Raw genomic sequence first — 20,467 nt, 5'->3', positions numbered from 1 at the left:
GATACCTCAATAGCAATGAACACATCTAATGACGAGTTACTGTATTCTAAATATAACTTTTTCTACTAAAAGGAACCAGGGCTCATTAGAGAAATAACTGATTCCAGGGCTGAGCCAGGTAAAGTACAAGACAGTCAGAATGTTTTGCTACATCAGAAGCAAAGAGTTGATCAAAACGATGTGAAGATGTCAAAAGGGCACAGAAGCCAGCTTGAAGATGGTCCCATTCATCAAAATCGGGTAACTCATGCATCAAAACAAGTAATGGTAACATCGGGCTAAAACCCACATCTTAAAATAAAAAACAAATTCATACATGAATAAATTGAAAGTTAAAGTAGGATAAGGCATGGGATTATCAGTCTCAAAGACGCTCCCCACAAAACACTTATTAATTACATTGGAAAAAGAGTGATTTTACAGTGAAGAAGCTGGACGGACATTGCCTTAGTGATCAAAGAGCACAGCATCACTAATGGGACAAATAAGTATCATGTACTACCTAAAAGGAATCAATGAAAGGATCACAGTAATGCTTAAGTGATATTCCTTTCAAAGATTGATAATATAAATCTAAGCATAAGGAAATACGAAACAAGTTAAAATAGGAGGCATTCTACAAAATAATCTGCAAATGTAGAATGATCATGAAAGTCAAGGGAAGATGAAAGAACTTTTCCAGACTGAAGGAGATATCTAACTAAATACTGTCAAAAAACATTAGAGAACACTGGTGAAACCTGAATGGGTCTGAGCATGTGATAATAGAAATGTATCAATAATTTATTGATATTGATGGTTGTACTATAGTTATCTAGGAAAACATTCTTGTTTGTAAGAAACACAGTATTCAAGTGTTATTACATTTACCATTTATTCTCCAATGGTTCAAAAGAAATGTAGGTCTTTGAAGTACTCGCAACTTTTCTGTAAGTTTGTCCCTTTGAAACAAATTTAAAAATGTTAACACTTCGAATCACAACTCTTCCCTACTTGAAACCCTTCAGGGGCTCTCCACTGCAACCAGAAGAAAACTCAAGGCCTACACGTTCTTCGTCTGCTAGTTTTCAGTCCTCATGCCATAGTGCTGCCCCTCTGTCCTTCATATTCCGGCTGCTTACAACCTAACAAGGCTCCTGGAACATGTGAATTCATTCTCATTTCAGAGGATCATGGCTTTTCCTCCGTCTTCCAACACTGGTGCTCCAGAATTTGGATCAATGGCCCCTTATAATGATTCAGCTCTCTTCTCAAGGTCATCTCCTCAGAAAGGCCTTTCTGATCACTCTAGACACTTCCCCTCCTGGTATTCTTGATCATATTACCCTGTTTTATATTCTTTATAGCACTAATCACGGTCTAAAATTATCATATTCATTTAATTATTTTTATTTATTTTCAGTCTCCTTCCACTAGAGAATAAGCTCCTAGGGAGAGGGACTTTGTCAGTCTTCTTCACCGCAGTATCTCCTCCACCTAGGGCCTGGACATTGAAGGAGCTAAGAACTATTTGCTGATTGACTCTCTAGGACTCGATTTTCCCATTTACAAAAATGGGAACAAATTACTACGTATCTCATAGGATTAGACATTGGCTGATAAATGCGAATGCTTAGCATAGTGCCTGACATACAACACGTACTAAATAGATGTTAAAGATGATTATACAATGAAAGCACTAGTTTGGGTCTAAAAATTCTCTGAAAGTTGAATGGCCATGTGATTGAGGCATTGACACCCCCCCCAAATTGACTATTGACTAAGCTTCACCGGAGAGAAAATGCTTACTCTCTGAAGTCTACTAATTATACAACTATACTTCATTTTATTGTACTGTACTGTACCGTGCTTTGCAGATATTCCTTTTTTTTTTTTTTAAACAAATTGAAGCTTAAGCCTACCAGCATCATTTTTCCAACAACATGTGCTTACTTCATGTGTCTGTGTCACATTTTGGTAATTCTTACAATACTTCAAACTTTTTCATTATTATCATATCTGCGATGGTGATCTGTGGTAAGTAGTCTTTGATGTTACCACTGTAATTTGGAAGGGGGGGAAATGTGTCCATATAAAGTAGTGAATCTAATCCATAAATGTATATGTTCTGACTGTACTACTGACCATTCTCCTGTCTCTGTTCCTCTCCTTCCTATTCCCTGAGAGACAATAATATTGAAATATGGCCAATTAATAACCCTACAATGGCTTTTATGTGTTTAAGTGAAAGAAAGAATTGAGCGTCTCTTACTTTAAATCAAAAGCTAGAAATGATTAAACTGAGTGAGGAAGGCATTTCGAAAGCTGAGATTGGCTGCAAGCTAGGCCTCTTGCACAGAACAGACAAATTCTGAATGCAAAGAAAAAGTTCTTGGAAGAAATTAAAAATGCTATTCCAGTAAATATATGAATTATAAGAAAGCAAAAAAAAAAAAAAAAAAAAACCTTATTTCTGATATGCAGAATGTTTTAGTGGTCTGAATAGAAGATCAAACCAGCCATAGCATTCCCTTAAGCCAAAGCCTAATCCAGAGCAATGCCCTAACTCTTCAATTTTATGAAGGCTGGAAGAGGTGAGGAAGCTGGAGAGAAAATGTTTGAAGCTAGCAGACGTTGGTTCACTAGGTTTAAGGTTTAAGGAAAGAAGCTGTCCCCATAAACATAAAAATGCAAGCTGAAGCAACTGGTGATGTAGAAGTTATAACAAGTTATCCAGAAGACCTAACTATGATCATTGACAAGGATGGCTACATTATAAACAACAGAGTTTCAACGTAGACAAGTTTTTTTTTTTTTTTCCCCCTGAGACAGACTTTCGCTCTTGTTGCCCAGACTGGAGTGCAATGGCACTATCTCAGCTCACTGCAACCTCCACCTCCTAGGTTTAAGCAATTCTCCTGCCTTAGCCTCCCGGGTAGCTGGCATTACAGGCATGCACCACTATGTCTGGCTAATTTTGTATTTGTAGTAGAGATGGGGTTTCTCCACGTTGGTCAGGCTCGTCTCAAACTCCCAACCTCAAGTGATGCGCCCACCTCGGGCCTCCCAAAGTGCTAGGATTACAGGTGTGAGCCACTGTGCCCAGCCACCAAAAGTTTTATATTGGAAAAAGATGCTACCTAAGACTTTCATAGCGAGAGAAGAAAAGTCAATACCTAGCTTCAAAGGACAGCCTGACTCTCGTTAGGAGCTAATGTAGTTGGTGATTTTAAGTTGAAGCCAATGCCCATTTACCATTCTGATGATCCTAGGGCCCTTAATAATTACTCTAAATCTACTCTGCCTGTGCTCTATACCTGAAATAACAAAGCCTGGACGATAGTGTTATCTGTTAATAGTATGGTTTACTGAATATTTTAAGCCCACTCTTGAGATCTACTGCTCAGGAAAAAAGATTCCTTTCAAAATATTACTGTTTATTGTCAATGTACTTGGTCACTGAAGAACTCTGATGGAAATGTAAAAGGGAATTATCACTGCCTTCATGCCAGCTAATGTTAACTTCCATAGTCCATGGGTCAATGAGTCATCTGGACTTTAGAGTCTTATTATTTAAGAAATACATTTTGTAAGGCTGTAGCTGCCATAGATAGTGATTCCCCTGATGGAACTGAGTAAACTAAAAATCTTCTGGAAAGAATACACCATTCCAGATTCCATGAATAATATTTGTGATTCATGGGAACAGATCAAATATTAACATTTATAGGAATTTGGAAGAAGTTGATTCTAACTCTTATAGATGACTTTGAGCAAAGGGTTCAAGACTTCAGTGGAGGAAGTAACTACAGGTGTGGCAGAAATAGCAGAGAACTGTAATTAGAAGTAGAGCCTGAAGAGATGACTGAATTGCTACAATTTCATGATAGAATTCGAACAGATGAGAAGTTGCTTCTTATGGATGAGCAAAGGAAGTGATTTCTTGAGGCGGGATCTACTCCTGGTGAAGATGCTGTGAGTATTCTTAAGATGATAACAAAGAATTCAGAATATTATGTAAACTTTGATACAGCAGTGGCAAGTTTTGAAAGGATTGGCTCCAATTTCAAAAACAGTCCTACTGTGGGTAAAATGATATCAAACAACATTGCATGCTACGGGGAATTCACTGTGAAAGGAAAATCGATCTATGCAGCAAACTTCCTTGTTCTCATATTTTAAGAAATTGCCATAGCCACCCCAATCTTCATCCACCACCACGTGATCAGTCAGCAGCCATCAACATAGAGGCAAGATGTTCCACCAGCAAAAAGATTACAGCTCTCTGAAGGCTCATATGACCATTAGCATTTTTAACAATGACATATTTTTAAGTAAGTTATGCACATTTTTTACACATAATGCTATTCCACATTTAACAGACTACAGTATAGTGCAAACATAACTTTTATATCCACTGGGAAACCAAAAATTTCTTGTGTCTTGCTTTATTGTGGCAGTCTGAAACTGAACACAGTATCTCCAAGCTATGCCTGTAATAAATCAAAATGAATTTAATTTAATGATATTCAAATGGGCCAGAGGAAAACTACTGGTTCTCTATTTTGTGGAAATACAATTTTTGATTTTCAGTACTAAATTATTTATACTTTAGGCTAGGCCTGTAATCCCAGCACTTTGGGAGGTCAAGGCAGGCGGATCACTTGAGGTCAGGAGTTTGAGATTCCACCTGGCCAACATGGCAAAACCCTGTCTCTACTAAAAATACAAAAATCAGCTGGGCCTGGTGGCACACGCCTCTAATCCCCACTACTTGGGAGGCTGAGGCAGGAGAATCGCTTGAACTCGGGAGACGGAGGTTGCAGTGAGCCAAGATCGCACCACTGCCCTCCAGCCTGGATGACAGAGCTAAATTCTGTCTCAAAATAATAATAATAATAATTGTTATTACAATTATTATTTTTACATTATTATTATTACAATTGTAATAATAATAATAATTATTATTTATACTTTAAATGTTTTATAAAACCATGATGTATTATCTAATATTTTACATATTCATACTATAACTTAAAATTTTTACTAACACAAGTCCTAGATTTATAAACACTAATTCATCTTCAAAGAAAATTCTTTAAGCACAATTTCTGCATGTCAATGGATAAAGAATAATTAATGTCTGATTAAGGACATAAGTTAAATAAAAGTGAATCAAAGCCCTCTCCTGGCTTCTAATTCCCAGTGGGTTACTGCTCCAAGCATTATGAAATATTTATTACGTGTCCAGGCAGGGCCAGGAGTGAAAGAGATATATAAGACAGATCCCTAGGACATATTTCTTATTAACAAAAAGTCTAAATTAAGAAGAAATTGAATCTGTTTTGAGTTTCTATATAGGAAAGCTATTTAAACTTTCTATCTATGGCAGGTAAACCCCATAAAACACACCACAAATCCAAAGGACACCGTAAGTAGAATTTCTTAAAACCCTGAGAAGAAATGACTGGAATTTTAAACTACCCCTTTTACTTGTCCATCTGTTACTTTTTCTGTTGCAGTTAAGGCAACAGAAAAAAAAAATCTTCCTAGAGAAAGACACAGAGCTTAGTCTTTCTTTAGAAATTATCTGCAACACTGTTACACTGCCTCTCTCTCTCCACAGTCTTTGTCTTCTTCCTTCTTCTCCCCTTTCACCCTCACCCACCGCAAACATACACAGGCCTATTCATCAAGACTGTACATTCATATGTTCTGCTTTCAAATTAGCAACCCTTAATATGCAGTTACTTCCCTAAGCAAATTTCACCGGTGAAATTTTGAAAATAGTACAGTATTTTTCACCTCACCCTCTAATATCTCTTGACAAGTTTTCTGGGTAACGGTTACATGAGTCATTCAGTGTTCAGGTTTGTGTTCATGACAGACATGCTGCTGTTGATGAATTTCAAAAGAAATGACTAAAAACACACTTGGGCAGGGTGGTCAAAATATGTGTAAGAAATGTGTGGGCTTTAAAATGACTTGGAACACTTTACCTCTAGTTCTTATTAATTTGTTTCTAATTTATTCCTTATTAGATTCCATATTCCATATAAGAGAGCTTCCACAATTGTACTCTACAAGTTTAAAGACAGAAAGTAAAGACATTGGTGCAATGAGAACGTGAGAGTAAGGAAAAAAACAAGGTAAAGTTAAGGGTGAGAGTTTGACACACACAAGACACACTTGACAGACAGAAGTGGATCAGAATTGGGGCTCTCAATAGTTTAGTAACTAATGTAAAAAGTGAGATAAATGGGATAAGATCAGGTATAAAACCCAAGATGTGTATAAGCTGAAAACACACTAGCTACTCAGGAGAAATGCAACCATATTGCTGGTGCTGTAAACGAAAGCTTTCTCATGCAGTCTTATAAAAGAAAAATATAAAATAGTCAGTGCTGTTGATGTTTATCATAAATAGATTTATGGTTCTCCTTAAAATGTCCTTCTGATACATCAATGGTACAACATCGAGTGAGTTGAGTTAAAATAATTCCATAGGAGTCCAAAGCGCAACCTCTGAATAGTCTGTATGAATTCATATACAATTTAAAGTATCTACGCAACTGCCTAGAGCAACCGGGTAGGGCAAGTGGGAGTGGTCACTACACAGCTAAAGCTAATTGCTGCCTCGCTTTTTCTTTTTTCTTATTTTAACACTGTGGAGGTCTCACAAGCAGGACTGCAGTTAACACTTTCCAAACTTTGATCTAGAAGAAGGAAACTAATATATACTTCAAAGAAAGTTGCTTTAACATTGTTTATAGAAATATCTACAATCTAATCCTGGTTAGGCACTGGGCTAAGGTTTCAATATGCTCATTTAACAACACTTTACGGAAGGTGTTACCCACATCTCTCATAGTTGAGGAAACTAAAGTATGGAGAATATTAAGTAACTTGGCCCAGAACTACAAAGGCAGTAAGTGACCTCTGCCACAAAATGCTGTGCTTTAAATTATACACAACTCTGCAACTGGGATTAAGACCTTATATTAAATACTTTATAGAGACTGCTCTGTTGTGAAGTGCCAGGGGCACAAAAATAAATGACAGAGAGAAAAATTCAATATAGTAAAATTCCAACCAGAGATCTCAGGCTCAACAGACTCTTATTCATAAGGCAGATATGGTGATTTTTGCAATTTAATCAAATATTCATTACTATCCTTTACAACTTTAGGAGAACACAGTTTTGCTTATATACCTACCACTCAAGCCAATGAAGCCCTGAATGAGAGGGCTGCCTGAGAAGACACAGAGGGAGAGGAATTCTAGGCACTCCTTTGTGCTTTCTTCTGGGAGAAGCTGGCTGCTGAGGGCCTTCTTGATTACGGCATCACTCAAGCACCATTCCAAATTCCCAGCCAGCTGTGTGTGTGCAAACCCACTACCCTGCTGCACTGTCTGTGGCCAGTATTTATTAGTGTTCTACCCAGAATCCATCCTCTACTCTCCACATTACTTTCTGGAAAGGCCAACGTTTTTTTCAGGTATCTGTCACAGGGTGTGTCTTGTAGCTGATAAGTAAACTCTGATGGCCACATTCGCACTCCACGTGACTGGTTTGATCCTGAGTTTTCACAATTATGACCAACAAGTTTTGAGGAAATGTCAGCCAGGTGCCTTTTAGGATAAACTGATAAAAGGAAATATGCAAGAAAAAAGCCTCTTCTCATCCCACTGGACATTGTCATGTTCTTTACTGCTGTGTATACATGTGTGGATGCATGTGTATCTGTGCGTGAAAGACAGACACATAACTGCAAACAGACAAAAAGAAGCAGAGTAGAAAATAGATTATGTTAGGAAATGAGGCATATAGAAAGGAATAATTTGTAAAAAGTTCAGGAGAGAAGTGAGCCAGAAAATACTTAAGAAAAGGAAGAAGCAACCTTCACCCCGGTCACAAGAAAGGCTTGCTATGCCAAACGTATTTCTTTAAAGCTTCCTAGAATTAGAGAGAAGGCAATCTTGCTCTGTGCAGCATTTAGTACACTACCAAGATGATCTGAAAATTAATAACCTCTATTTAAGGATGAGAGTAAAACACCAGCCAAAAATAGCATGTCATACTGAATAAGGACCAGCTTGAATAATCTGGTATATGTTTGTATCTACTGAATGTGGCTGTGCAAAATTCCAGACTATGATGATCTTATGAAAATGCATTTCTTTGCTCACATAAATATACTGCTAAACAGCTATGGCATTATATCTAGATCCAACTTTCCAATTCTATGCACATATTGCTAAATGTCAAATGTATTCATATTCATTTATGTTTGAATGCTGCTTTGAGTGAAAAACTATAAATCATCCATTCAGAAATAAAAATAAAATAGATATGCAGTATTATTTAGCAGCACAGATGAACCTTATTTATTTTACAGTTAAGCAGTGAAGTGAATAAGCATTTTCAAACAGAAGCTCTGACTCTGAAAACTTATAACAAAATGGCAAAACCCACAAGTTTCTCCAAACATCTGAGTTTCCTCATAATCTCAGCCATTATTATACCTTTATCATCCCAGTCAAAAATTATGACTTTCACAGGACACTATTACATTGAATATCTTCTTTATTGGAGCACATAATGCAACTCAATTACTCTTGAAATATTGTAATCATATATAAAATTGTTTTTTGAAATGCCTCATAATTGGAGAAACTGTTTAAAAAGTTGGATGACCCTAATCAGATCTGTTTAGTTAATCTTACTGGTGCAATGATCTATCACCAGACAAAGCTACATCAAATTCTTTTCCTTCTCCTCATCAGCCAAAACTTCTGATTCTTCCATTAACATTAATCTCTTAATGTTGAAATATGCCAAGGCTCTGACTGGACTTCTTTCTTCTCTCTTTTCTCACACTTCAAAGACCTTGACAAATCTCATAGCTTTAATTCTATTTGCTAATAACTTCCAAATATGTATCTTCAGCTGAACCTATGAATTTTTACATGTAACTCCGTACCCAATAGCTCCACTGGGTGACTAACAGGCAAATCAACTTTACCTTTCCAAATCTGAGAAACTTATCTTTCCCATTAAACCTGTTGTTTCCAAAGTCTCCTCATCTCAATTAATGCCAACTATTACCTTCCAGTTGCTCCGTCTAAAACCTCAGAATCATCCTTGCCTCTCCTTATTGGCTCACAATCCACAGCCCACCAAATAGCAAACAGCTCTTCCTATGAAATATACTCAGCTTCTGACCCTTTAACATCACTTCTGCTCTGGTCCAAGCTATTATGTCTCACTGGGAATATTTTAAGAGCTACTCTCCAGCTCTGGCTTTCCTCCATCCCATGCACATACCACATGTACATCATCTTGTGCTTTCTCCAAGCACAACAATCATCTTATAACTTAAATGTGATTATGCTACTTCTTTGTTCAACTATTTTCCTATCTCACTGAGATATATAAACCTTATAAAGCTCTATATGGTCTAACCCCTGGTTTCTTCTCTGACTTCATTTCCCACAACTCTTCTACTTGCTCACTCCATTTCTGCAACACTGGCCTTCTTGCTTTTTCTGGAATGTACAAGCACACTTTCATTGTGCATGTACTGTCCCCTCTGCCTGAAAGGCTCTTCCCCCAGGTATACCTATTGCTCACACATTACCTCCTTGGTGACTATTTTACTGACACCTAATTCTAAATTGCACTGCTCCTCAACACTCTGTCTCCTCCACACTTATCACTATATGACAATATATTATAAATTTTAATTATTTACTCTTTTTTTTTTGACCCACTAGAACATAAGCCTCATGAGGACCTGGTTTCTTTCCCCAGTGCTGGGAACAGTGACATTCATATGGTAAATAATTAACTTTGCTGAAAAGTTTTTGTTGAATACCTCTACCTTAAATATCATCTTATAAATATGTAAAGTTGCACATCTCCAAATTTCTTCTTCACTTTTTATTCTGTAGCTCAGTGTAGAGAGCCACTATCTGCCCTGCTGCAAGTTAGAAATGTTAGTTATTAATAACTTGAAACATTGGCTGCCCTTCATTATTTAAGTGATGTGGCTTCTATCCTCTGCCTACCTCTTTCTCATACTAACTCGTCTCTGCAACTCCACTGCCACCTCTTCAATTCAGGTTCCTACTGGATCCATACTGAGCAAAGGATAAAGTACATATTTCTCAACCTGACAGATAAGGCCTCCTTTCTACCTGACTATACTCCACCTTTAAGTCACATCCCCTCTTCCTCACTGTACCCTCCCCTCCACACACCAATCTGGTTTAATCAAGTTAGCAGGCTTTTTGAGCTTCTAAAGCTTTTCATAATATCCATTCTACCTGAAATATTCCTTGTGCTTTACAATGAGTAACTCCATAGCCATTTTATACGGACCAATCTCAAATATTACCTCTATACTGTCATCAAAATGACAACAGCTAACAACTACTGAGTACTTACTATGCTCCAAGCAATGTATTTGCATTATATAATTTAATCCTTAAACAAGCCTATTAGAAAGGTACAAATAATGTCCTCAACCTATACATGATAAAATGAGGCTAAAAGAAGTTAGAAAACTTGTCCTGGGTCACAAAATTTAATAAACAGGTGAGCTAGGATTTGATCTTTGATTTATCCAGTTCCAAAACTTAGACAACAAAACTCTACATGAACCGCTGAACTGACCTTCAAATGAATATTCCGAATGTCTTTACTGACTTAGGTAATCCTGAAGCCATTAATTTTATGGCTGTGAGATAAGAACTACAAACCACAAACTCTGAGAAGGAGCCACTTTGCAACTAACCATGTAATGTATCAAGGACTCTCTGTCAGATATTATTTTAGTTTGCAGAAAAACACATACCTTTTGTGGGTATATCTGCGTGATAAGAAAAAGTAACTGTAATGCCATTATTGTTCATTTATAGTAAATGCAGGATTACAGGCAAGGTAAAAAGACCAGAACCCTTGTATTTGCATGCCACAAAACCCACACGAAGGTCACCTGATACAGTCAAATGTCCTCTGGAGTGTTATATAACTGCAATCTTTCTACCCAATAACTATAACTCCTCTAACCTTTGCGTTTCTTGCTAGAGCTTCATTTCACTGACCTTTTTATTATCAGTTGCTTTGCTGGGTTTGCACATAGCATCCCACCCAAAGGTGACTTCGATGGAGTCTCTGAAGGCTGCCCCAATGTCTCCATAGAAATGGCCCCAGAGTTGTCTCCAAAATGGCCCTGTCTGAGTTGCCATGGTAAACAACCAGGCAGATTGCTATATTCAGTTCTCTGCCAGGGTCGCCATGGTGACTGCAAAGGACGGCTCCTTAGAAGGACCTCACAAGGGCACGTTGCCATGGTGACCCTATCCTGCATATTTCTAAGCAACTTCCTTTCAGTCTTTCTGTGACCAATCAAGGCCGGTTCATTTTTAAAGTAACTCTGGTAGGTTCCTCCCGAAGATACCATCATAAGACATAGGGATTTTAAAAGTGAGAAGGCCTATAAACAAATTAATTATTTGAAAATATAAACAGTTCCATTCACAAATCATTAAATCAGTCTGCATAAATTTTAGGAAAAATTTGTTTTGATGATAAACAAAAAAATACCTGCAATGTCTCTGTTAAATGTGTCTGTTTTGAAACTTAATCAACTGAAAGTATCTTACAGAATATAATGCAGATAATTAAAGTTTCAAATTTTTCCAGTCTTACAATGTAGCAGCTACATGGGTATTAAACACTTTATAGTAGACATGACATACACACCCAAGTGAAATCATAAATATATACTGATGATTAAGTTATAATAAAATATCAAAATTATTCTTATGCAGCAAAAGACAAAATATTTGCAAGCCCAGTGGAAAAATAAATGTGTGTGTGTGTTTTTTTAACTGAGTTGGGAAATCCCAGCCATATTTGGACCCAAGCTATTTTCTTCCTTGTGCTTTTGTGGTTGGAACAATCCCAACTAATCTTCCTTTCATTTTAAAACATGAATATAGGCCATTCTTAACATATGCTTGGTTTTTCAGCCATGCTATTATTCTCCTGAAACTTTAAAATATTCTACTGTTCCTAGTATTTCATCAAGAGCAAAATTTTGTCTAACCACTAACTTCAATATCCTTAGTTACTTAACACCTAAAAACAAATTCTAAAATTCAGAAGATGCAATTACAATTTCTATACACATGTACAGCCTTTCAGTCAATTCTAGTTGACTCTTAACTCTCTCTATATATATATAGTTAAGAAATATACGTATATATGTACATATATGTATTATAGATATACACATATGTATATATATGTTTCTTAACTATATATATTGAGAGCGTTAGGAGTCTATTGTTTCTTATTAAATGGAAAAGGTTAATCTGGGGTTCTCTCTAAATCATAAAGATGATTTTTCCTTTGAGCACTATTTCCTCTAGTTCTACATTTTCTGTTATTCTCTCTCACAGATTCCTTTCTCCCACTCTGTCCACAGCAGCCCACCACTCCCCACTCACATTCCACTGGAGAGAATAGAATTTCAGTTAATATACATAGTCAAGAAACGTGAGAATAATTCATAGTATAATAATTCTAAGTTGCATACAGACATGCAAGTTAGACTTCGTAGACACAAGGACTCTTAGTATTTGTACTCATCTTTTACTGGTTTTCACAATATTAATTAAATAATGAAATAATTGCACAGTCTGATTTTGTAGAGACTTCATGCTTCAAGTCTTCAATATGCTTGCACAAATCAGAGTAGTCACTATGGTTTCCACTCATTCCTTCACTACATATTTATTGAGTGACTACGATGTGCCAGGCAGTGCACAAGGGTCTGGGAACACTCTAGTGAACACATGAAAAAAAAAAAAAAATCGGCCCTTAAGGTGTTTCAGTTATGGAGAGGGAGAGAGAAAAATATATAAAGAAAACTAATTAGGAAGTCATATGTTAGGAAGTGATTAAAGTTAGGGAGACTATTAAAGCAGGGAGGGGGGATGCAGAGTCCTTGGCCAGGTCAAGGCTGAGGAGGCTGCAACAGTATAGATTTACAGGGACGTTTCAAGGACTCCCCAACTCACCTGATGTAAGTGCACTCAACATTGTATTCAATAACAACCTAAATCCTTAAATGTAAAGGAAAATTTAAAAAATATTTCATAATGCACACAGTAGAAGTTTATTAGATTAAAAGTCCACTTTTCCCACTTCTATACCTGCTTTTTGACAGGCAGCACTGTCTGAGGCAGACAAGAGACGTCATCACCTCCGATCCTATTCTGCATTTCAAGACCTATATATAAACTTAGGCAAATTACTCTACCTTTCAAGTGTCTTCTCACTTTTAAAATGAGAATAATTATTCCAACCTGACAGTATTACTCTGAAAATGCAAAGATACTAAAATATAAATATAAAACTACCATGGGTAAAATAATCTATATCTAGAATTTGCTTTAGAATACTTCAGTAAAAATTTAAACATGAGGAGAGACAATAAAAAAAGTTGAGCAAAATGTTGAGCATTAATGAAGCCCAGTTATGAATATATGAGAGCTCATATTATTAGATCTCATTTTGTTTGAAAATTTCCATAATAAAATATCTTAAGGTAAAGATTAAACTTGCAAACACAAAGATATTCACTTTCACAAAGAGTTTAACAATACTCAGAAAAAAAGTATAGAGGAACATTAATGTATTTTATATAAAAATCTCAAAAAACTAGAAAAAAGAAGATTTATTTACTGAGTACTTACTAGCCTGGAATAATGCTAGTATTGCCTTTCATACTTTCTTCCAATACATTATCTCCATTTTAAAAAATTACACTTTCCTAATAGTATGAGATGAGACATAAGTCAGAAAGGCAGAAAACCATCATTGTTAAGCTTGTAGACTCACATGGTATCCAATGTATAACAGATTTTAGGAAGAAATTTTACTATAATTTGCTGAATGTTTAGAAACAATCATGTAAGAAAGAATTATGTAAGGACATTGCTAATAAAAATTTTAGACAATGAATTCTATACGATTGTATCAAGAAACTTAAAAACTTACCAGATCAGTGTCTGTCTTTTTATAGGTCAAAGCTTCAACTTTGGAATCCAGTTCTGCTTGTATTTGGTCTCTTCTTTTCATAACACCCTTTACATTAAAACACACAGATAAAATAGGATGTACTTAGTTTTAATAATCTTTCCTATAGCAAAAATATATATTTCAGAAAACAAATAGCATCTCTTCCTCAAGCCATCAGTCATTTGGGGATATAATACATTTTAAAACTTTTTTTTTTTTATAATCTCTAAAAACTAAATTGAAAGCAAGTATTTAAGAGGGTTTTTTCCTATAAATGTTTCAATTAGTTTTCCTAATGCACATTTTACCCATTTAAGCATTGTATATATGCACTACATTGATGGAATACTCTAGGCATGTACGATACTTCAAAAATAGTAAAGAGCAAAACAAACAAAAAATAGTAGAAGCACTGGAAATATATACTACAGTATAAACTAGTTGCAGGTGGGATGTCACATGGACCATAATCTGGAAATATCTACACTCTGTGGCAACCTTCTTACCTGACTCCAAAGGGATGGATAATCAAACAGGAAATTATGCTGGGAAATCAGAAAACTGAATTATGCATTCATATCCTAAGCATTTTATTTTTGCTCAAAATATAAAATATTCATTAGTTAGCCAAGCTTTTGATGAGAAATCATAGCCTCCTCTTTGACTGATAGGAGTTGTATCTTTTTTCTTGATTTCATGTTTCAGAGTTTTTAAACTTAAAGCACCCATGTGAAGAAATTGAAGTGCAGAATTCATCTACATCTTTCATTTTTGTTGAATTTTTACAATGTCTTTAAGTGATTCACATTTCTTCCGAGACATGTAACTTAGACTTGAGCCCAGGAGTTCGAGGCTGTAGTGAGCTATAATCATGCCTCTGCACTCCAGCCTGTGCAACAGAGCCTGTTAAACAGACGTTAAACAGGTTAAACAGCCTGTTAAACAGACGTCTCTTTAAAAAAAAAAAATCAAAGGAAACTAACATTTTTCCTAGTTGCAAAGAAATCCATAGAAAACTCAACTAATATCATAAATTCCTTTATATTTACCTCAATGTTTAATTGCCATTAATGTCAAGAAAGCCCTCCTTTCTTTGACCCAAATGACTCACTCTCTAACTCAGTCCTATTTATTTAAGATCTGTTTCAAAAAAGATGAAGTACTGGTTTTCATATGCACAAATACATTTTAAGTAAAAGGTTGCTTCAGAGGACAACTGGTGAAAATTACATGAAATTAATCATTTTTATGGGAGGATTATTTTTCATTATTTTAGCTCAAATTGAAGAGAATGTTCCAATATCAAACAGGACAAGAAATGCAATATAAGTACTATTTATTATACCCTGGGAGTCTAAAAATTAATTCAATCAAATGAGGACCTATAAAATAATTCTATTATAATTTTTCCATATCCTTAACAATGTAATACTTCAATTACATAATTTCCATCTTGATATAATATAAAAGAAAACACTAATTAATGGAGCAGAACATACAAATCAGATCTTCTTGAAGATTTACACAAGGGGGTGACCAATAATGAAGTGAAACCAAAGGATGTAGCCAAGGAAATGGATAGAGAGAGGCAAGAGAATCATCAACAGTGAAACATCGAAGGCCTTTGGGAAGCAAGAAGCTTTGTTTACAGGAGGACTCCAATAAAGTTGAGCACAGCCGAAGCCTGAAATGTCCGTGCAATATTTAATGACTCTGTCAAAGGAAACCTAAACATGATCAACAAGAGAGAGGCAGATCTCATGCTGAACGATGAAGTGAGCTTTTCAGACCAAAACAAGGAAAAGTTTTTTAAAAAGAAAAAAATTGAAAGAAATTCCTAGAAATCAAGGGTACATGTCCAAAGAGACCATGGTTCCAATTATAAAGAATAGAAAAAAAGAGCTATATCTGAATGCAAGCTGACTCCTTCCCTCATCACCATCCTAAAACACCAGAGACCCGAGGGTGCCAATTTGCTTGTGCAAAGTATTGTAGGCACAGAAAAATACTAGATGAAAAACATTAGCTTTGCAGATAGCATTGCTAAATTCCAAATATCTGGAAACCTTAACTTGAACTGAGGAAGTAAAATGCAAAACTTTGATACAAGAGGAATAAAAGCCTTTTCAAGTAGTGAAAGAAAAACATTTTAACTTGAAAGATTTCTTTTAAAAGCAACCAGAAGGCAGAACATCAAGATCCGACTCAAGTACTTTCTACATAATGGTACTAAATATATTGCTAAATCAAATGTACCTAGAAGCAGGAGAGCAGTTCTTTCATGAAAAGAAATCCCCAAAGCACTAAAAAATTTTAAAGTAAAATTTCAAAAGGTGTGGAAAAACTAATCATATTCCCTACGTAAATTTTGATTGAGGATGCTTCCTGTCTATGTATAATCTGATAAATTGTTGGTGTTGCTATTGAGTATTGAGTATTCCTGCTTTTTAACAAAGGATTCTTTCTTTCATCTATTCAGGCACACAGTGAACAAATTATTTATTGAACATATACATGCAAAACAACCTGCTAGGACAAAAAGATAGTAGTTTTAAAGAAAAGAAATAGAGTCGCCTTTACAGAGCTTATAATCAGGTTAAGGGACGGAAGTAAAATTCGAATTAGGTGTTCTTACCATTAACATTTCACTATAAAGCACGTACTCATGTACAACAGGAAGCAGGGCCTCTGAGAGTCCAGACATCCGCTTTTCAGTGGCCTTACAGCATCTGTCAATGCAGCCGGCAACATCCTTTAGAGTATCAACCAGATCCTCTTCTGACGCTGACCACAGAATATGAATTGGGCCATATTCTTTCATTTCATCAAAATATTCTTTAAAAAAAAGACTTAATAAGCTCTTCAATATACAAAAGTTTTCAAAGTACTTGTATCTTAGATAGTAAGAAAGGGCCTTATTTCTCTTACAGTGCACATATTCTCACATAAGAACATAAGAAAATGGATATCATCTTTCATTAAATCAACCGGCCATCAGTTTGCCCAGGTAAGTATTTGAATGACTACTGTCCAAGTGTAATCAATAACAACATTCCTTTTCATTGTCAAAAATGTCTTGGCTTGACAAATAAATTATATGACCATCAAATCTATTATAGACTTCTGCCTACCACACAACTGTATTTGAGTGCCTCATAGGCAACATGCCCTGAAAAAAAGCTTATCATCTTTTTTCTCCCGTTCTTCTGACTATATATTCTACTTAGTGGTAACTACTATCCATAAATCTAAGCAAAAAATTGGGAGGTTATCCTAGAAACATACTTACACAGAGCCAGTCAATCACCAATTCCAAAATTTCTAGATCTTAAACTATCCATCTACCTACCTATGTACTTATCTTCACTTCCACCACCATCAGCACCTCTAATCTGTACCACTTCAAGGGTCTCCTAACTATTCTCCCTCTATTTTTGTCACAGTAGAGAAACACTGACTCTTTGTAGTTAAATTAGAATTAGTTAAATTAAACCTTTATCATTAGTCCTCACTGTCTGCTTCTCCAGGTCCAATGTGAAATTCTCTGCCAAAGATTTTAACTCAAGTCAAATTGCTTGTTCATTCATGAATATCCCATGATTTCTCTTTAAAAAAGCATTTGCACATGTCCCTCTGCCTTGTCCTCCATTTCTATCACCTGACAAACTATTTCTAATCCTTTAAATTTCAGTTCAAATAAATCTCTGATTCTGTTCCAAAGGATTCATAGATGCTTTGGCCCTCAATGAGCCCATCATACCTATCATAATTTTACACTTATATTAAAGCATTATCCCACTGTATTATCGATGTCTTATAACTCAAATGCTCTTGGCCACATACTCCTTAAAACAGGGACTGAGTCTTCTTATTTTGCTATCTCAAACCCTTATGTGTAATGAGTTCAATAAATATTTTCGTATCAATGAAAGAATGCATATATGAGTAACCAAAGACCATTCAGTTTTTGATATGCTATATATTCAAAAATTTGGATTTCATTTTAAAATGTGAATATCTTTACAACTTAACATTTTTACTTTCACACTTAATTTTCAGTAATGTATAGCTTTTTGTGTAGAAAATGTATAAGCAGTGAGCATTTTTTGTTCACTATCCATATAAATACAATTAAATTGTCTATATTCAACCATCTTACAACTCATTAGGATTTGCTGATATCTGTCATATTTCTCTAAACTATTAAACTATTAAAACTTTAAAAGTTTGTATTAAAAAAAGTTTAAAAATATGAAATTTAAAAACAATGGAGATACTAGTTGTTACCTAATGAACATTTAATCACCTCTATAGTCCTTCCAAACTCCACCTTCCTGATCCTAGGCCTATCTTTATGGTAAATAATGACCATACTGAACTAATTTCTAGAAAAGAAAATTTTCCACTTTCTTTTCTCAATTGAGTCAATTGAGAAATCTCAAATTTCTCAATGTATGTCAATGTCTGTCATTAAACCTGAACAATATTTATGTTTATATGCAAAGCTGCCCTAAAATTCTAAACTGCGCTTACATACCATTCAAATCACATCTGTATGCAAGCATTTACTTAGCTGCACTGTAATTTGTCTGTTAATATGCATATTTCCCAACTAGACTGTGAGCTTAACAGGTACCATCTTAATTACTCTTTGATACTCATTGTTAGCTTATAAAGCTCTTAACTACCAATAGTTTCCAGAGATCTCTTTGAATTGCCATACCACCTAACTATGCAGCCAGAATCTACTTAATAGAACTGGAATCACAGAACCTAGTTAAAATAATTCACCTCTTCAGGTTAAAAAAAAAAAAAAAAAAAAAGACAAATAATAAATGTAAGGGCAAACCAAGGAGGTTTAAAACACATTATTATACTATATTCAGTCACTACAGTAATCTCATCAGGTGTCAACGCATGAATAAAAAAAGTAGAAAAGGGGCAAAGCACATTCAGTTATAATTTTTTTCTGTATCTCTTTTTAAAACCAATCAATTCTTAATAAAGCACATTTTCCTACACCATTCCAAATCTTATGTTCATTCGTGTTTTTTTCAATCATTGAACAAATTTTAATTGAGTGCTTATTATGATTAAACACCATCCGAATACTAGAAATAGAAATAAAATATTTCCCAGCTTATCCTGATGGGCAGTACAGTTAAGTAGAAGTCGATTAACAAATAAGCCATTAACTTAGGGACTTTTGTTTGTCTTTATGTAGTTCCTGATCTCTAATAACAAATTATATTAGGAAATTATTTGCTGACTCAGTTATCTATTTTTTAATGTAAGTAAATGCAATTAGAAAATTAGTGAAAAAATCACATGATTAGAATTAGAAAAAATTCATCATAAATTCTGACTTATAAACTAAAAAAAAAAAAAAGAAAATAGGAAAAGAGGCAGATTTTCCAATACATAAATCTCTCTGCCATACTTTGACAGTATAATACAGGATACCTGTTCCCTCCAGAAAAAAATAATTACCAGAAAATGTGAAAACCTATTTCCTGAAACATCACTTCTTTGATTCTGAGCTCTGTGCCATGTTGAATACAAACGTCATAAAACTACATCCACAGTCGTAAACTCAGGGCTTACTTTACCACTATTATCTATGAATGGGAAGTAGAGCAGCTAGTGATTGATAAAAGTGAAAATGGAGACTGGCCATAACTACCTTTGAAATCATTTAGGAATCACAAATGTCCATAACATGGCTGGGAATAAGCCACACTTTGAAGCTGACATTCTAACTGCATGTTGCTATACTACACGAACAAATGTGAAGATTCATTAGAAACTGAACAACTGTGAAAACACATTTCAGTAATTCTACTTACCCCTTTCTTCCTTATAAATTCTCTGAGATATTTTATCTATCAAATTTATTTTCTGGCTAAATAGTTCAATAAAGTTATTCATTTCCATGAACTCCTCTGGGCGGTTTTTAACTCCTCTCATTGAGGATGCAACAGCTCTGACTGTTTGCCCCATCCTGCTTAGCAATCCGGGACCCTGCTTCTTGTGAGAAGAGAGTTCCTAGAAACAAAAAACAAAATATTTCTAGTGAAACATGTCTCAATATTCCGAGACTCAATACAAAAAGAAACCTAATTAGGAGAATACAATTAAGATAAAATGGTTTCATAGGCATTTAGTGTTAGCTTGAAGCAGATGAGCTTTATTAAGGTACAGTGTGCCCTCTAAGTGGCAGCCTCCTTGATAATATTCCCTTTCACAGTACTCATGTAAAACAGGTATACAGTCGTTCCTCAGACCATAAATCTTTAAAAGAACAGGGTTTAACAGACAGAATAGTGCTCAGTGAGATACTAGAGAAGACAAGGATAATATGACATACCATCTATATTTTATAACAGGAATTTA

At 35.2% G+C, this 20,467-nt stretch overlaps 1 protein-coding gene across 3 annotated transcripts in view; it reads right to left on the bottom strand.

Moving 5' to 3' along the window:
* SNX7 (sorting nexin 7) overlaps window positions 1-20,467 on the bottom strand; it is a 108,453-nt gene that overhangs the window by 51,682 nt on the left and 36,304 nt on the right. For 2 of the 3 annotated variants that reach the window (XM_003892243.3, XM_009213530.4), the window contains exons 5-7: window positions 19,921-20,119; window positions 16,710-16,909; window positions 14,054-14,140 (exon numbers count right to left, since the gene is read on the bottom strand). In XM_003892243.3, the coding sequence (XP_003892292.1) occupies window positions 14,054-14,140; window positions 16,710-16,909; window positions 19,921-20,119 (486 nt within the window). Of the gene's footprint in view, window positions 1-3,027; window positions 4,473-14,053; window positions 14,141-16,709; window positions 16,910-19,920; window positions 20,120-20,467 lie in introns of those variants that run through there. The other variant, XM_017945018.3, reaches the window with a different exon arrangement.

Source organism: Papio anubis, chromosome 1 (assembly GCF_008728515.1).
Source record: "Papio anubis isolate 15944 chromosome 1, Panubis1.0, whole genome shotgun sequence".
Classification (NCBI taxonomy): Eukaryota; Metazoa; Chordata; class Mammalia; order Primates; family Cercopithecidae; genus Papio; species Papio anubis.
Note: the sequence above shows the minus strand (reverse complement) of the source record. Positions and strands in the feature narration are given on the sequence as shown.